Source organism: Bos grunniens, chromosome 22 (genome assembly GCF_055505025.1).
Source record: "Bos grunniens cultivar Pamir isolate PY7600 chromosome 22, Bosgru_T2T1.0, whole genome shotgun sequence".
Taxonomy (NCBI): domain Eukaryota; kingdom Metazoa; phylum Chordata; class Mammalia; order Artiodactyla; family Bovidae; genus Bos; species Bos grunniens.
In genome coordinates this window covers 1,856,402-1,875,758 of record NC_141186.1, presented here as the reverse complement: position 1 = coordinate 1,875,758, position 19,357 = coordinate 1,856,402, and the positions used below count along the sequence as shown (strand labels likewise).

General features: G+C 38.5%; 1 protein-coding gene and 1 pseudogene across 8 annotated transcripts in view; one reads left to right on the top strand and one right to left on the bottom strand.

Annotated features, from left to right (window-relative positions):
- Nucleotides 1-19,357, top strand: part of NEK10 (NIMA related kinase 10) — a 267,626-nt gene that overhangs the window by 171,718 nt on the left and 76,551 nt on the right. For all 7 annotated transcript variants that reach the window (XR_015150824.1, XM_086365568.1, XM_086365564.1 and 4 more), the window contains 2 exons: nucleotides 17,405-17,588; nucleotides 17,680-17,766. Coding sequence is in view for 6 of the 7 variants with exons in the window: in XM_086365568.1 (XP_086221694.1) it covers nucleotides 17,405-17,588; nucleotides 17,680-17,766 (271 nt within the window). In the remaining variant the exon portion in view is untranslated. The remainder of the gene's footprint in view (nucleotides 1-17,404; nucleotides 17,589-17,679; nucleotides 17,767-19,357) is intronic.
- LOC147347925 (large ribosomal subunit protein uL23 pseudogene) lies at nucleotides 16,062-17,080 on the bottom strand (annotated as a pseudogene). The gene has a single exon (XR_015150825.1). The product of XR_015150825.1 is annotated as a large ribosomal subunit protein uL23 pseudogene (transcript).

Sequence of the window (19,357 nt, the reverse complement as noted above, 5' to 3'; positions counted from 1 at the left end):
GTTTCGTACACAGGGTTATTGTTACCATCTTTCTAAATTCCATATATATGTGTTAGTACACTGTATTGGTGTTTTTCTTTCTGGCTTACTTCACTCTGTATAATAGGTTCCAGTTTTATCCATCTCATTAGAACTGATTCAAATGTATTCTTTTTAATGGCTGAGTAATACTCCATTGTGTATATGTACCACAGCTTTCTTATCCATTCATCTGCTGATGGGCATCTAGGTTGCTTCCATGTCCTGGCTATTATAAACAGTGCTGGGATGAACATTGGGGTACACGTGTCTCTTTCCCTTCTGGTTTCCTCAGTGTGTATGCCCAGCAGTTGGATTGCTGGATCATTAGGCAGTTCTATTTCCAGTTTTTTAAGGAATCTCCACACTGTTCTCCATAGTGGCTGTACTAGTTTGCATTCCCACCAACAGTGTAAGAGAGTTCCCTTTTCTCCACACCCTCTCCACCATTTATTGCTTGTAGACCTTTGGATCGCAGCCATTCTGACTGGCGTGAAATGGTACCTCATAGTGGTTTTGATTTGCATTTCTCTGATAATGAGTGATGTTGAGCATCTTTTCATGTGTTTGTTAGCCATCTGTATGTCTTCTTTGGGGAAATGTCTGTTTAGTTCTTTGGCCCATTTTTTGATTGGGTCATTTATCTTTCTGGAGTTGAGCTGTAGGAGTTGCTTGTATATTTTTGAGATTAGTTGTTTGTCCGTTGCTTCATTTGCTATTATTTTCTCCCATTCTGAAGGCTGCCTTTTCACCTTGCTAATAGTATCCTTTGTTGTGCAGAAGCTTTTAAGTTTAATTAGGTCCCATTTGTTTATTTTTGCTTTTATTTCCAATATTCTGGGAGGTGGGTCATAGAGGATCCTGCTGTAATGTATGTCGGAGAGTGTTTTGCCTATGTTCTCCTCTGGGAGTTTTATAGTTTCTGGTCTTACATTGAGATCTTTAATCCATTTTGAGTTTATTTTTGTGTATGGTGTTAGAAAGGTGTTCTAGTTTCATTCTTTTACAAGTGGTTGACCAGTTTTCCCAGCACCACTTGTTAAAGAGATTGTCTTTTCTCCACTGTATATTCTTGCCTCCTTTGTCAAAGATAAGGTGTCCATACATGTGTGGATTTATCTCTAGGCTTTCTATTTTGTTCTACTGATCTATATTTCTGTCTTTGTGCCAGTACCATACTGTCTTGATGACTGTGGCTTTGTAATAGAGCCTGAAGTCAGGTAGGTTGATTCTTCCAGTTCCATTCTTCTTTCTCAAGATAGCTTTGGCTATTCGAGGTTTTTTGTATTTCCATACAAATTGTGAAATTATTTGTTCTAGCTCTGTGAAGAATACCGTTGGTAGCTTGATAGGGATTGCATTGAATCTATAGATTGCTTTGGGTAGTATACTTATTTTCACTATATTGATTCTTCCAATCCATGAACATGGTATATTTCTCCATCTATTAGTGTCCTCTTTGATTTCTTTCACCAGTGTTTTATAGTTTTCTATATATAGGTCTTTAGTTTCTTTAGGTAGATATATTCCTAAGTATTTTATTCTTTCCTTTGCAATGGTGAATGGAATTGTTTCCTTAATTTCTCTTTCAGTTTTCTCATTATTAGTGTATAGGAATGCAAGGGATTTCTGTGTGTTGATTTTATATTCTGCAACTTTACTATAATCATTGATTAGTTCTAGTAATTTTCTGGTGGAGTCTTTAGGGTTTTCTATGTAAAGGATCATGTCATCTGCAAACAGTGAGAGTTTTACTTCTTCTTTTCCAATTTGGATTCCTTTTATTTCTTTTTCTGCTCTGATTGCTGTGGCCAAAACTTCCAAAACTATGTTGAATAGTAATGGTGAAAGTGGGCACCCTTGTCTTGTTCCTGACTTTAGAGGAAATGCTTTCAATTTTTCACCATTGAGGATAATGTTTGCTGTGGGTTTGTCATATATAGCTTTTATTATGTTGAGGTATGTTCCTTCTATTCCTGCTTTCTGGAGAGTTCTTATCATAGATGGATGTTGAATTTTGTCAAAGGCTTTCTGTGCATCTATTGAGATAATCATATGGTTTTTGTTTTTCAATTTGTTAATGTGGTGTATAACATTGATTGATTTGCGGATATTGAAGAATCCTTGCATCCCTGGGATAAAGCCCACCTGGTCATGGTGTATGATCTTTTTAATGTATTGTTGGATTCTGATTGCTAGAATTTTGTTAAGGATTTTTGCATCTATGTTCATCAGTGATATTGGCCTGTAGTTTTCTTTTTTTGTGGGATCTTTGTCAGGTTTTGGTATTAGGGTGATGGTGGCCTCATAGAATGAGTTTGGGAGCTTACCTTCCTCTACAATTTTCTGGAAGAGTTTGAGCAGGATAGGTGTTAGCTCTTCTCTAAATTTTTGGTGGAATTCAGCTGTGAAGCCGTCTGGACCTGGGCTTTTGTTTGCTGGAAGATTTTTGATTACAGTTTCAATTTCCATGCTTGTGATGGGTCTGTTAAGATTTTCTATTTTTTCCTGTTCCAGTTTTGGAAAGTTGTACTTTTCTAAGAATTTGTCCATTTCTTCCACGTCGTCCATTTTGTTGGCATATAATTGTTGATAGTAGTCTCTTATGATCCTTTGTATTTCTGTGTTGTCTCTTGTGATCTCTCCATTTTCATTTCTAATTTTATTGATTTGATTTTTCTCCCTTTGTTTCTTGATGAGTCTGGCTAATGGTTTGTCAGCTTAATTTATCCTTTCAAAGAACCAGCTTTTGGCTTTGTTGATTTTTGCTATGGTCTCTTTTGTTTCTTTTGCATTTATTTCTGCCCTAATTTTTAAGATTTCTTTCCTTTTACTAACCCTGGGGTTCTTCATTTCTTCCTTTTCTAGTTGCTTTAGGTGTAGGGTTAGGTTATTTATTTGACTTTTTTCTTGTTTCTTTAGGTATGCCTGTATTGCTATGAACTTTCCCCTTAGGACTGCTTTTAAAGTGTCCCACAGGTTTTGAGTTGTTGTGTTTTCATTTTCATTAGTTTCTATGCAAATTTTGATTTCTTTTTTGATTTCTTCTGTGATTTGTTGGTTATTCAGCAGCGTGTTGTTCAGCCTCCATATGTTGGAATTTTTAATAGCTTTTCTCCTGTAATTGAGATCTAATCTTACTGCATTATGGTCAGAAAAGATGCTTGGAATGATTTCTATTTTTTTGAATTTACCAAGGCTAGATTTATGGCCCAGGATGTGATCTATCCTGGAGAAGGTTCCATGTGCGCTTGAGAAAAAGGTGAAATTCATTGTTTTGGGATGAAATGTCCTATAGATATCAATTAGGTCTAACTGGTCTACTGTATCATTTAACGTTTGTGTTTCCTTGTTAATTTTCTGTTTAGTTGATCTATCCATAGGTGTGAGTGGGGTATTAAAGTCTCCCACTATTATTGTGTTATTGTTAATTTCTCCTTTCATACTTGTTAGCATTTGTCTTACATATTGCGGCGCTCCTGTGTTGGGTGCATATATATTTATAATTGTTATATCTTCTTCTTGGATTGATCCTTTGATCATTAGGTAGTGACCATCTTTGTCTCTTTTCACAGCCTTTGTTTTAAAGTCTATTTTATCTGATATAAGTATTGCTACTCCTGCTTTCTTTTGGTCCCTATTTGCATGGAAAATTTTTTCCAGCCCTTCACTTTCAGTCTGTATGTGTCCCCTGTTTTGAGGTGAGTCTCTTGTAGACAACATATGTAGGGGTCTTGTTTTTGTATCCATTCAGCCAGTCTTTGTCTTTTGGTCGGGGCATTCACCCCATTTACATTTAAGGTAATTACTGATAAGTATGATCCCGTTGCCATTTACTTTATTGTTTTGGGTTCGAGTTTATACACCGTTTTTGTGTTTCCTGTCTAGAGAATATCCTTTAGTATTTGTTGGAGAGCTGGTTTGGTGGTGCTGAATTCTCTCAGCTTTTGCTTGTCTGAGAAGCTTTTGATTTCTCCTTCCTATTTGAATGAGATCCTTGCTGGGCACAATAATCTGGCCTGTAGGTTATTTTCTTTCATCGCTTTAAGTATGTCTTGCCATTCCCTCCTGGCTTGAAGAGTTTCTATTGAAAGATCAGCTGTTATCCTAATGGGAATTCCCTTGTGTGTTATTTGTTGTTTTTCCCTTGCTGCTTTTAATATTTGTTCTTTGTGTTTGATCTTTGTTAATTTGATTAATATGTGTCTTGGGGTGTTTCGCCTTGGGTTTATCCTGTTTGGGACTCTCTGGGTTTCTTGGACTTGGGTGATTATTTCCTTCCCCATTTTAGGGAAGTTTTCAACTATTATCTCCTCAAGTATTTTCTCATGGTCTTTCTTTTTGTCTTCTTCTTCTGGGACCCCTATGATCCGAATGTTGTAGCGTTTAATATTGTCCTGGAGGTCTCTGAGATTGTCCTCATTTCTTTTAATTCGTTTTTCTTTTATCCTCTTTGATTCATTTATTTCTACCATTCTATCTTCTAATTCACTAATCCTATCTTCTGCCTCTGTTATTCTACTATATGTTGCCTCCAGAGTGTTTTTAATTTCATTTGTTGCATTATTCATTTTATATTGACTCTCTTTTATTTCTTCTAGGTCCTTGTTAAACCTTTCTTCCATCTTCTCAATCTTTGTCTCCAAGCTATTTATCTGTGATTCCATTTTGATTTCAAGATTTTGGATCAATTTCACTATCATTATTCGGAATTCTTTATCAGGTAGATTCCCTGTCTCTTCCTCTTTTGTTTGGTTTGGTGGGTTTTTATCCTGTTCCTTTGTCTGCTGGGTATTCCTCTGTCTCTTCATCTTGTTTAAATTGCTGAGCTTGGGGTGTCCTTTCTGTATTCTGGCAGTTTGTGGAGTTCTCTTTATTGTGGCGTTTCCTCGCTCTGTGTGGGTTTGTACAGGTGGCTTGTCAAGGTTTCTTGGTTAGGGAAGCTTGTGTCAGTGTTCTGGTGAGTGGAGCTGTATTTCTTCTCTCTGGAGTGCAATGAAATGTCCAGTAATGAGTTATGGGATGTCTATGGTTTTGGGGTGACTTTGGGCTGCCTATATCTTGGAGCTCAGGGCTGTGTTCCTTGCTGCTGGAGAATTTACTTGGTATGTCTTGCCCTGAATCTTGTTTCGCCCAGAGAGGTTTACAGCGTTATATGGAGAAGAGAAGAGTGAGGAGGGAGTTAGAGGTGACCCGAATGAGATGAGGTGGAGTCAATAGAGGAGAGAGTGGGCTATTCAGTAATCTCTTCCTTATGTGCACTCCACAACTGGACCGCTCAGAGTTGTTCACAGAGTTATACAGAGAAGGGAAGAAGGAAGAAGGTGGCAGAGGTGGCCAGGAGGATAAATGGGGGGAATGAAAAGGAGGGAGACAGATCCAGCCAGTAATCAGTTCCCTAAGTGTTCTCCACCGTCTGGAACACACAGAAATTCACAGAGTTGGATAGAGTAGAGAGGGGTTAGGGAGGAGACACAGGCGACCTAGTGGAGAAAAAGGAAAGTCCAAAGGGAGAGAGAGCAGTTAAGCCAGTAATCTCGCTCCCTAGTGAAAAATGGGTACTGAAGATTGGGTTCTTAAAGGTACAAAATTGGTAACAAATACGTAAAAGCAAAAATTTTAAATCTAGAGTAGAGTTTGGAATTTCAAAAGTACGATGTTAAAGAAAAGAAGAAGGAAAAGAAAGAGAGAAAAAACGAACAAACAAAAACAAACAAGGTCGCAAAAATTATACAGAAAGTATAGGTACAAAATTGATAACTAATACCAAAAAGCAAAAGTTAAAAATCTAGAGTAGAGTTTGGAATTTCAAAAGTACAATGTTAAAAAAAAGAAGAAGAAAAAGAAAGAGAGAGAGAGAGAGAGAAAAAAAAAAAACCAAACAAGAACAAACAAGGTCTCATAAATTATATAAAAAAAAAAATACAGGTACAAAATTGATAACAAATACCAAAAAGCATAAATTAAAAATCTAGAATAGAGTTTGGAATTTCAGATATACAATGTTATTTAAAAGAAGAAGAGAAAGAAACAGAGAAAAAGAAAAAGAAAACATAAAAAAAGGGTCACAGAAATTATATAAAAACAAAAACAAAAAACTATAGGTACAAAATTGATAACAAATACTAAAAAGCTAAAATTAAAAATCTAGAGTAGAGTTTGGAATTTCAGATACACAATGTCATTTAAAAGAAGAAGAGAAAGAAACAGAGAAAAAGAAAAAGAAAAAAGAAAAAAGGGTCACAGAAATTATATAAAAACAAAAACAAAAAAAAAACTATAGGTACAAAATTGATAACAAATACTAAAAAGCTAAAATTAAAAATCTAGAGTAGAGTTTGGAATTTCAAAAATACAATGTTAAAGAAAAGAAGGGAAAAGAAAAAAAAAGTCAAAAAAATTATTAAAAAATATATATATATGAAGTTTGCTTTAAAAAAAATAGGGTCTTCCTTTTTTTTTTTGCAAAGTAATCAGTTATAAAAGTGGAAATTAAAGGAATAATAGAGGACTTAATTTTTTTTTTTTTTTTATAGGCTCACTTGTTCAGTCGCACTGAGGGGAGGTAGGGAGGGATGCTGCAAACAAATAACACTGGCGTGTGCTTGTAGTGCCTCAGCCACACTGGGTCTGCCCCCAGTTCACGGCGCATGTAGCCTCCCTGCCCACGCTGCTCAGGCTCTAGGTTGCTCCGCCGCGAACCATCCGCGGCCCGCCCTGGGCTGCCTGTACTTCCCAGGTCCAAACCGCTCAGGTTCAGGCACTCGGGTAGTCCTCAGGCGCAGACTCTCAGTTGGGCCTGCGTTTTGTGCCCTTCCCAGATCCGAGCAGCTCAGGTGATGAGATGTTTTGCGCGCGCGATTGCTGCGACTTATTGCCTCCCCGCCACTCAGTTATCTAATTGTGCACCGGCACACCTTCTCAGGCAGATGTTGACCGCCCAGACCCCCAAGAAGTTTTAGTTAGCAAAGAAGCCTGCTTACAGTTTTATAGATAATGTCTCTCTGGGGCTGCGATTGTCCCCTTCCAGCTCTGGCTGCCTATCACCGGAGGGGGATGGTCTGCCGCCAGCTATCTCTGTTCAGTCCTTTATTCCGTGTGCGGGCCTGGCGGTGTCATAGGTTAGGGCTGGCTTTTTGCGTGGTAGATATCCCACAGTCTGGTTTGCTAGCCCAAATTATTTCGCTCAGATAGTGCTCGGGGTATTCAGGCCAGATTCTTGCGATGCAGCCCGCGCCGCGCCTCCCTGCCCAGCCCCCGCTTGCTAATGGCGTGTGCAGGCATCTGCGCTGCTTCTCCGCTGGGGGAGTTACCATAGGGCTCGCAATGTGTGGGTTTTAATTATTTATTTTTCCTCCCTGTTATGTTGCCCTCTGTGCTTCCAAGGCTCAGCACAGATTCGGCAGTGAGAAGGTTTCCTGATGTTTGGAAACTTCTCTCTTTTTAAGAGTCCCTTCCCGGGACGGAACTCCATCCCTCCCTCTTTTGTCCCTTTTTTTGTCTTTTATATTTTTTCCTACCTCCTTTCAAAGACTTGGGTTGCTTTTCTGGGTGCCTGATGTCCTCTGCCGGCTTTCAGAAGTTGTTTTGTGGAATTTACTCGGCATTTAAATGTTCTTTTGATGAATTTGTGGGGGAGAAAGTGTTCTCCCCGTCCTACTCCTCCGCCATCTTAGCTCCTCCAAAAGCTTATGTTTAACTAGGTCCCATTTGTATATTTTTTCTTTTATTTCTTTTGCCTTAAGAGACATATCCAAAAAATATTGGTACAATTAATGTCATAGTGTTCTGCCGTGTTATCTTCTAGGGGTTTTCTGGTGTCGTGTCTTATAATTAAGTCTTTAGGCCATTTTGAGTTTATTACTGTTTGCAGTTTGAGGGTGTGTTCTAAGTTCATTTAGTTACATGTAGCTATTCAGCTTTCCCAACACAACTTTCTTTTCTCTGTTTTATTTTCTTGCCTCCTTTATTGAAGATGAATTGACCATAAGTATGTGGGTTTATTTCTGAGTTCGCTTTTCTTCCATTGATCTTTATGTCTTTACCATACTGTTTTGTTTGCTGTAGGCTGGGAGGTTACGTCTCAAGCTTTCTTCTTTTTAACTCAAGATTACTTTGGCAATTCTGGGTCTTTTTGTGGTTCCGTATAATTTTTAAGATTATTTGTTTTAGTTCTGTGAAAAATGTCATGGGTAATTTGATAGAGATTGCATGAAATTTGTGGATTGCTTTGGGTAGTATGGCCATCCTAACAATATTAATTCTTATAATCCAAGATCACGCAACATCTTTTCATCTCTTTGAATCATCTTCAATTTCCTTTATCAATGTTTTACAGTTTTGAGTGTATAAGTCTTTCACCTGCTTGTTCAGGTTTATCCATAAGTATTTTTTTTTTTTTTTTGGCACAATTTAAAAAGAGATAAAAAAAAAAAGGCTGTCTTCTGTTGATATTTTATTGTTAGTGAAAAGAAATGCAACCAATATCTGTATGTTAATCTTGTACTCTAATAACTTGCTGAATTCATTTATCAGTTCTAGGAATTTTTGTGTGGAATTTTTAGGGTTTTCTGTAGATAGCGTCATATTATCTGCATATAATGACAGTTTTACTTCTTTCTTTCCAATTTGGATGCCTTTAATTTCTTTGTCTTGTCTGACTGCTGTGGCATTTCATATGTTGAATAGAAGTCATGAGAGTGGTTATCCTTGTTCCCTGAATTTAGTGGAAAGGCTTTCAACTTTTCACCATTGTGTATTATGTTTACTGTAAGCTTTTATTATGTTCAATTATGTTACTTCTATTGAGTCAGGACATGAGTTTGAGACAGCTCTGGGAGTTGGTGATGGACAGGGAAGCCTGGCATGCTGCAGTCCATGGGGCTGCAAAGAGTCAGATACAACTTAGTGACTGAATGGAACTGATTTTTACCTCTATATCCACTTTGGTCAAACTATTTTTCATGAATGGATGTTGAATTTTATCAAAGGTTTTTTTTTGTTTGTTTTAAAAAATCAATTAATTTATTTAATTAGAGGCTACGTTACAACATTGTAGTGGTTTTTGCCATACATTGACATGAATCAGCCATGGGTGTACATGTGTTCCCCATCCTGAACCCCCCTCCCACCTCCCTCCCCATCCTATCCCTCAGGGTTATCCCAGTGCACCAGCCTTGAGCACCCTGTCTCATGCATCAAACCTGGACTGGTGATCTATTTCACATATGATAATATACATGTTTCAATGCTATTCTCTCAAATCATCCCACCCTTGCCTTCTCCCACAGAGTCCAAAAGACTGTTCTATACATCTGTCTCTTTTGCTGTCTTGCATATAGGGTCATTGTTACCATCTTTATAACTTTCATATATATGTATTAATATTCTGTATTGGTGTTTTTCTTTCTGGCTTACTTCACTCTGTATAATAGGCTCCAGTTTCATCTACCTCATTAGAACTGATTCAAATGCATTCTTTTTAATGGCTGAGTAATGTTCCATTGTATATATGTACCACAGCTTTCTTATCCATTCATCTGTTGATGAACATCTAGGTTGCTTCCATGTCCTGGCTATTATAAACAGTGCTGCGATGAACATTGGGGTACACGTGTCTCTTTCCCTTCTGGTTTCCTCAGTGTGTATGCCCAGCAGTGGGATTGCTGGGTCATAAGGCAGTTCTATTTCCTGTTTTTTAAGGAATTTCCACACTGTTCTCCATAGTGACTGTACTAATTTGCATTCTCACCAACAGTGTAAGAGGGTTCCCTTTTCTCCACACCCTCTCCAGCATTTATTGTTTGTAGACTTTTTGATAGCAGCCATTCTGACTGGCATGAGATGGTACTTCACTGTAGTTTTGCTTTGCATTTCTCTGATAGTGAGTGATGTTTATCAAAGGTTTTTACTGCATCTATGGGGCTTCCCAGATGGTGCTAGTGGTAAAGAACTCGCTGCCAATGCAGGAGACACAAGAAACGTGGGTTTGATCCCTGGGTCTGGAAGATCCCCTAGAGGAGGACATGGCAACCCACTCCAGTATTCTTGCCTGGGAAATCCCATGGACAGAGGAGCCTGGTGGGCTACAGTCCATAGCATCGCAAAGAGTTGGAGATGACTAAACTACTTAACATGCATGCACATTGAAATGATCATGTTTTTTTTTCAATTTCAAAAGAAAATTTCAAAAATTTTCTTTTGTTGATATGGTGTACCACATTGATGATTTACGTATGTGGAACCATCTTTGAGACCCTGGGGTGAATCCAGCTTGATCATGGTGTATGAAAAGGGATGTTTATGTGTTGTTGTATTTGCTTTGCTAATATTTTGTTGAGGATTTTTGCATTTATATTAATCAAAGATATTGGCCTATAATTTTCTTTTTTTTGGCAGTGTCTGTTTTTATTATCAGTGTTAAAGTGACTTCATAGAGTAACCTTGTGAGTGTTCCCTTCTTTTCAATCTTTTAAAAATTTTTAATTAATGTATTTCTTTTTGGCGGCACTGAGATTTTGTTACAGTGCATAGGCTCTTTGTTGCTACACAGGGCTTTCTGTAGTTGTAGCAAGTAGGGTTTACTTTCTAGTCGCAGTGCATAGGTATCTCACTGTGGCAGCTTCTCTTGTTGCAGAGCATGGGCAGAGTGCCAAAATCAGAAATGAAACAGACAAACACCACAGAAATACAATCATAAGATATTTCTATAAACAACTATAAGCCAATATAGTGGACAATGAAGAAAAAATGGACAAATTCCAAGGAATGCAGAAACTCCCAAGAATGAATCAGGAAAAAGCAGAAATATTAATAGACCAATTACCAGCAATGAAATTAAAATAGTAATAAAAAGTCCAACAAGCAAAAAGTCCAGGTCTGGATGCTTCACAGGTGACCTCTACCATTTTTTAAAAAAAGTTAACACCTATCTTTCACAAACTATTCAAAAAAATTTCAGAGGAAGAAATGCTTCTAAACACATTCATTAAGGCCAGTATCACACTAATACCAAAGCCAGACAAAGATATAATTAAAAAGATTACTTACCAATATCACTGATAAACATAAATGCTAAAATCCTCAACAAAATATTAGCAAATCATATTCAACAATGCATTCAACGTATCATATATCTTCATCAAGTGGGATTCATTTCCAGGATGCAGAAATGGTTCAATATCCACAAATCAATCACTGTGAAACACCACATTAACAAACTGAAGAGCTCACCAAGAAGAAAAGACAGTGGACCCCCCACCCCCCTCAAAAAAAAAAAAAAAAAAAAGAAATGAAAGTAAAGAAGTAACAACCAATTCTACAGAAATACAGAAAAAATAGACAGAAAGAAACAATGTGATGAACAATTATATGCCAACAAATTGGACAATCCAGAAGAAATAGATAAGTTTTTAGATACGGCCTGTCAAAACTGAATCAAGAAGAAATGGATAATTTGAACAGACCGATCACTGGAAGTGAAATAGACTGACTTTTAAATTGTTTTCTTTTTTGGTCTCTATTTCATTTATTTCAGCTTTGATCTTTATGTTTTCTTTCCTTCTACTAACTTTTTTCTTATTTTTCCTTTTCAAATTCCTCTAGGCATAGGGTTAAGTTTGTTGTTGTTTTTTTGAGATTTTATTTTTGTTTCCTAAGTTAGGCTTCAATTTGTTGCTCAGTCATGTCTGACTCTTTGCGACCCTATGGAAGACTGTAGGCTACTTTGTCCATCACCAACTCCAGGAGCTTACTCAAACTCATGTCCATTGAGTCCGTGATGCCATCCAACCATCTCATCCTCTGTCATCCCCTTCTCCTCCTGCCTTCAATCTTTCCCAGCAGCAGGATCTTTTCCAATGAGTCAGTTCTTCGAATCAGGTGGCCAAAGTATTGGAGCTTCAGCATCAGTCCTTCCGATGAATATTCATGACTGATTTCCTTTAGGATGGACTGGCTGGATCTCCTTGCAGTCTAAGGGACTCTCAAGAGTCTTCTCCAATACCACAGTTCAAAAGCATCAATTCTTTGGTGCTCAGTTTTCTTTATAGTCCAACTCTCACATCCATACATGACTACTGGAAAAACTGTAGCTTTGACTAGATGGACCTTTGTCGGCGAAGTAATGTCTCTGCTTTTTAATATGCTGTCTAGGTTGATCATAACTTTCCTTGCAAGGAGCAAGCATCTTTTAATTTCATGGCTATAGTCACCATCTGGTAGGCTTGTTTAACTATAAATTTCAGCCTTCAAAGTACTTTTCTTGTATCCCATAGACTTTGAGTTGTGTTTCATTTTCATTTGTCTACAAATATTTTTTGATTTCCTATTTGATTTTTTTCAGTAATCCATTGGTTGTTTAGTAACATGCTGTTTAGCCTTTATTCGTTTGTGTTCTGACAGTTTCTTTTCCTTGTAGTTGATTCTAATCTCCTAGTGTTATGGTCAGAAAATACCCTTGCTATGATTTCATTGTTCTTAAATTTACTCAGACATATTTTGTATCCTTATAAGAGATCCATCCTTGAGAATGTTCTTTGCACACTTGAAAGGAATGTGTAATTTTCTGCTTTTGGGTAGAGTGTTTTGTGTATATCTATTAAGTCTGTATGGTCTATTGTCAGAGAAGGCAATGGCAACCCACTCCAGTACTCTTGCCTGGAAAATCCCATGGTCTATTATGTCATTTAAGGCCAATGTTTCCTTATTGGCTTTCTGTCTGGATGATCTCTCCATTGATGTAAGTAGAGTGTTAAAATCACCTGCTATTATTCTTTTACTATCAATTTCTTTAGTTATGTTGTTAATATTTGCTTTGTGTATTTAGGTGTTTATGTTGGATACATACATATTTACAGTTGTTATATCTTCTAATTGACCTCAAAATCCTTCTTTGTCTCTTTACAGTCTTTGTTTTAAATTCTGTTTTGTCTAATACAAGTATTGCTACTCCAGCTTTCTTTTCATTTCCATTTTTCATGGAATAACTTCTGCATCAGCTCACTTTGTCTTTGTGTATCTTTACACTTGAAGTTAGAGTCCCATAGGCAGCACAGTTAGTGTCTTGTAGACAGCATAGTGAGTGTCTTGTAAGCAGCATATATGTGTATTTTGCCTTTTAATCCATTCAGCCACTCTGTATCTTCTGATTAGAGCATTTAGTCCATGTACATTTAAAGTAATTATTCATGGATCTATTCAGTTCAGTTCAGTTGCTCAGTCATGTCCAACTCTTTCTGACCCCATGGACTGCAGCATGCCAGGTCTCCCTGTCCATCACCAACTCCTGGAGTTTACTCAAACTCATGTCCATTGAGTCCATGATGCCATCCAACCATCTCTCATCCTCTGTCATCCCCTTATCCTCCTCCCTTCAGTCTTTCCCAGCATCAGGGTCTTTTCCAATGAGTCAGTTCTTCTCATCAGGTGGCCAAAATATTGGAGTTTAAGCTTCAACATCAGTCCTTCCAATGAATATTCAGGACTGATTTCCTTTAGGATGGACTGGTTGGCTCTCCTTGCAGTCCAAGGGACTCTCAAGAGTCTTCTCCAATGCCACAGTTCAAAAGCATCAATTCTACTGTGCTCAGCTTTCTTTATAGTCCAACTCTCACATCCATACATGACTACTGGAAAAACCATAGCCTTGACTAGATGGACCTTTGTTGACAAAGTAATGTCTCTGCTTTTTAATATGCTGTCTAGGTTGGTCATAACTTTTCTTCCAAGGAGTAAGCATCTTTTAATTTCACGGCTGCAGTCACCATCTGCAGTGATTTTGGAGCCCAAGAAAATAAAGTTTGTCACTGTTTCCACTGATTCCACATCTATTTGCCATGAAGTGATGGGACCAGATGCCATGATCTTAGTTTTCTGTATGTTCAGTTTTAAGCAAACTTTTTCACTCTTTTCTTTCACTTTCATCAAGAGACTCTTTAGTTCTTAATCATCCTACTTAGTTCTTAATCATCCTACTATCTGTGTTCATGGTTAGTGTACTACCTTTACTGTTTATTTGTCTTTACCAGTGAGTCTTTTCCTTTTTTAGTTGTGGCCTTTTTTCTTTTACTTGGAGAAGTCCCTTTAACATTTCTTGTGAAGCTGCTTTGGTGGTGCTGAACTCTGAGCTTTTGCTTGTCTCTAAAACTCTTTATGTCCACCAAATCTGAATGAGAATTTTGCCAGGTAGAATATTTTTGGTTGTAAGTTTTCCCTTTCATCACTTTTAACTATATAATGCCACACCCTTCTGGCCTGCAGTTTCTGCTAAAAAGCCAGCTGATGGCCTTATGAGAGTTCCCTTGTATGTAACTTCTTGCCTTTTCTCTTTATTGCTTTTAATATTCATTCTTTATCTTTAATTTTTGCCATTTTAATTACAGTGTGTCTTGTTGTGATCCTCTTTGGGTCAGTCCTCTCTGGGACTCTGTGCTTCCTGAACCTGAATACCTATTTCCTTTCCCAGGTTTGGGGACTTTTTCAAATATGTTCTCTGCCTCTTTCTCTCTCTTCTTCTTCTGGGACCCCTGTACTCTATAATGTGAATATTAATGTGTTTGATGTTATCACAGATGTCTCTCAAACTATCCTCACTCTTTGTTTTTTCTCTCCAGCTTCAGTGATTTACACTAGTCTGCCTTCCAGCTTGCTGATCTGTTCCTCTGTACCATCCAATCTACTGTTGATTCCTTTTTTTTTCTTGTCCGTTATTGTATTCTTCATGTCTGTTTTGTTCTTTATATTTTCCAGCTCTGCTAAAAATTCTGACTTCTCACTCTGTTTGTCCAATCTTTTCTGAACGTCTCTGGCCATCTTCACCATCAAACATTACCTGAACTCTATTGGGTAGATTACTTCTCTCAACTTCATTTAATTCTTCTTTTGGGGTTTAATATTATTTCTTCACTGAGAGCATGTTCCTCTGTCACCTCATTTTGCCTGATTTTCTGTTTTTATTTCTATGTATTTAGTAGATTTGTTATGTTTCCTGACTTTGGAGAAATGGCCTTTTGTGGGAAACATCCTATGTGTTCCAGCATCACACTCCCCTCTGTCAACAGAGCTATGTGCTCCAGAGTTGCTTCCTATGTGAGCTGTATGAGTCCTTCTTTTGTGGCAGACTATGTGAGTGGTCTTGTAGGTATGGCTGGTCCGTGGTCTAGTTGGTTGACATATGCAGAGGTTGTCAGCTACTGGTTGTTGGAGCCAGATCATGGTGTAGCTGACTGTAGAGCCCCTGGAGGTGCCTGGGCTAGTGATGGCCCACAGATGGTGGAGCTGTGTTCTGGAGTGGGGGGTTGTGGGGCCAGCATCCCCATATCTAGTGTTGGTCTGCTATTGGTAAGCCTGATTTCTGGTGCACCTGGCTGTGGGTTCTGAAGTTTCCCAAAGTTGTTGCTGGCCCACTGTGAGTGGGGCTGGATTCCAGGGTAGCTGACTGAAGTGCTCAAGATTTCTCAGAATTGGTTTTGGTCTATTGATGGATGGGGCCCAGGCCCAGAAGGTCTTAGGGCTGATGTAGGCCTGCTGATGGATTGGCTGAGTCCTGACAAGGCAGGCTGCAGGGTTACAGTGGTTGAAGTGGTGGTGTCTGCCACTAGTTGGTGGGACCAAATCACAGGGTCACTGACTGGAGGACCTCAGGGCCCCTGGTCCAGTGCTTGCACACTGGTGTATGGGGCTGGTTCCTGGGCTCGCTGGTGGTCAGGGCCTTATCCAGTGGTAGCTGTGGGCTCAGGGGGTCTTATGGAAGCCAGGCTTCTAGTGAGTGGGGCTATGTCCTCTCTTGATTATCTGATTGACCTGAGGCTGCCCAGTACTGGTGCCTACAAACTGATGGGCACTGGTACTGGGAAGGGACTGGGGTGGGACTGGTTTCTGGTGGATGGTAAGCTGGAGGGAGGATTCCACAATGGTGCTTGCAGTACTAGATTGAGTTCCCCCAAATGGCTGCCACCCGTGTCTATGTCTCCAGGGGAGTTCTACTTGAGCCTCTTCCTCTAGGAGACTTTCCAAGATCAACAGATAGGCCTGATCCAGGTTACTTTCTTTCTTTCTTTCTTTCTTTTTTTTTTATAGTGAAAACTTTTATATTTGGAATTAGCCAGCTGGACTCAGTTTAGATGATGCCAATTTTGTTGGCAACATCCAAAGCATCATAGTCAGGAGCCAGTCAAACATATGCCTTCTTCTCTCCATCAGGCCTGATCAGAGTATTGACCTTAGCCACATCAATGTCATAGAGCTTCTTCACAGCCTGTTTAATTTGGTGCTTGTTGGCCTTGACATCCACAATGAATACCAGTGTGTTGTTGTCTTCTATTTTCTTCATGGCTGACTCGGTGGTGAGGGGGAATTTAATGATGGCATAGTGGTCAAGTTTGTTTCTCCTAGGGGTGCTCTTCCGAGGATATTTGGGCTGCCTCCTGAGCCGCAGTGTTTTGGGCCGCTGGAAGGTGGGCGACGTCCGGATCTTCTTTTTTTTGTGGCTGTGGACACCTTTCAACACTGCTTTCTTGGCCTTCAAAGCCTTTGCTTTGGCTTCAGCTTTAGGAGGAGCAGGGGCTTCCTTCTTCACCTTCGGCGCCATCTTCATGAAAAAAGCCAGGTTACTTTCAAGTTATTGCTTCTGCCCTGGGTCCTTCAATGTGTGAATTTTTGCATTTGTCCTATGATAGTGGAATCTCTGTGTCCTAAAGCCTCTGATTCTCCTGAAAGTGAGTGCAGCTGACCTTCAAAAGCAAATGTTCTGGGGGCTCATTTCCTGGTGTATGATGCCTGGGCTGGGGAGCCTGGTTTGGGGCATGGACCCATTGCTCTTTGGTGAAAATCTCTAAATTACAATTATTTCCTGCTTGTGGGTCACTCACACAGGGGTATGGTCTTGACTTACTGCGCCTCCACCTATCCTGTCTCATTGTGGTTTCTTCTTTATATCTTTAGTTGTAGAAGGTATTTTCTATGAGATTTCAGTTTTTCTCATCAGTAGTTGCTCTGTAAGTACTTGCCATTTTGGTGTGCCCATGGGAGGATGTTAGCTCAAGGTCTTTCTAATCCTCTCCCTTGGCCTCTTATTTCCATAATTATTCTACATAATTTACTCCTTAGTGCTATATTTTCTTTCACCAGATTGCACAGGCCTTTGCTCCTGAGTATTTTGCCATTTCTATTCTTTGTTTTCCAATGGTAGCAAACCCACTTTGTTTTGTATGGGTTCATTATGGACTGAATGAATTCTATAAAATTTACCTAGGTAGAACTACTGATACCACTTCAACACAAATATTTATAATGATATTCTAGTAATTTTAATATATATTCTAATGAACTTTAAGTCCTGCAGAAGGAAGGAAAGAAGCGGGTATTACAAACTGACTTTCTCTTTCAGGAAACCTTTGAGAAGGCAAGCTTGAGTAGCAGCAGCAGTGGAGCAGGAAGCCTGAAAAGTGAACTTTCAGAAATCACAGACCTCCCTGCTGAAGGCTTCCAAGCACCATGTGGTAAGGATGAAGACCGGACCTGTGATGGACTCTTATCAGATGATAACTTCAATTTGGAAAATATTGAGAAAGGTATTTCTAGTGAAAAGGTTACAACATGAATGCACTCTTGATTCCTTTGTGTTTCAAGGTTCATTTGCTTTTTATTTTTATTAATGTGCAGATCTATATTCAGAGCTTGATGATGAATTGGACATTTCGGATAACTTTAGCAGCTCCAGCTCAAGCCCTTTGAAGGAATCGACATTCAGTAAGCTTTCTTGCCAACTTCCGGCGGGTAGAGGTCTGGGAATTGTACTCGGGAGTAAGCGGATGTCATCGCCTACATAATGAACGGGTCATTTTCCAGGTGCTGTGCTAATTAGGGCAGGTGTGTCACTCTGACGGAGCGCAGAGGGCCCCTGGCGCTGTGGCTTTCCATTGCCTCCTGTCAAACGAACAGTTTAATTGTTTCTTCCAGCAAATACAGATTCTAACTGGGGAGTGGAGATAACTTATTTGGAAGCATACTAACTAACTACAGGAGTAATGGAAGTGACCTTTTGTGAGTCTGTTGATCAGAGGTTAGAAACCCGGAGAAGAAATTAGTCTTGCTGTAGACTAAGTTTTGTACAGTTTTACTTACATTAATATAAAGGGATATATTTTCCTTAAAACACTAAAGTTAAATAAATGTTATAATTATTTAGAATTATGAAAAACACCATGCAGATTCGGTAAATATGTTAATATTTACTCTTAATTTGAAACAGTAAAAAAAAAAAATAGACTGGGGCATGGGAAAGTAAAGATATATTTAGATACAATTTAAAGAACCTTCTCTATAGAAACATAGGATTCAAGTCACTAAACAAATCTGAAATTGAAATAAAACACCAGTTAAAATAGAAAATTGACAGAAAAGAATAACTTTTTTTAAATTAATTAATTTTTTATTGAAGGATAATTGCTTTATAGAATTTGGCTGTGTTCTGTCAAACCTCAACATGAACCAGCCATAGGTATACACACATCCCCTCCCTTTTGAGCCTCCCTCCATCTCCCGCCCCATCCCACCCCTCTAGGTTGACACAGAGCCCCAGTTTGAGTTTCCTGACTCCTTTAAAAGAGTAAGTTGATGGAATATTAAATAGGATAGATAGAAATACTCTGAAATAAATTGTAAATAATCCATTCTGAAAGACTATACTATGAACATTGCATAAAAGATAGTTTAAAATAGTGTCTCTAAGGATCAGAGTAGAACTCTAAGGATTTTGCTTCATACTTGATTCTTTTCAAAATTAAATGGTCCATCAAAGTGGATTATAGACGTTCCACATTTTCTGGGGCAATATCAAATTCCAACACTCTGTTCTGTTTTCCATATAAATTCCTGTCCTGTCTGCTAAATAAAATGTCTTGATTTGTGATTGAGAAAACGTGAATATTATGTAGCAAAGATATTTGTGCATTTAAACATATGTAACAGATTCTAGAAGCAGTTAATTACTAACTGAGGTGAATTTTGAGATGATGGGATATTGTGTATCCCCAGTAACAAGGATGGGGAGGGTCAGTGGGAAAGTGAGGAAGGAAAAGCTGGACCCTTACACTTGCATGTGGTTACTCTAGCTCTCTTGGCAAGGGATTTAGGATGATGATGATACAGATGTTTTATGTGCTTTGTTAGCAATTAATAATGGAGTTTCTTTGTTTAGCACTTTTTTGTTGAGAAAGGACCCTTAAGCAAACCTGTTAATAAACAGTAATTTGCAACGTTATATTTTAGCTGATAGTATCATAAATGAAGACAGTCTTTATAGTAGGTACAATTTGTTAGATACTTTAAAACAGGCAAA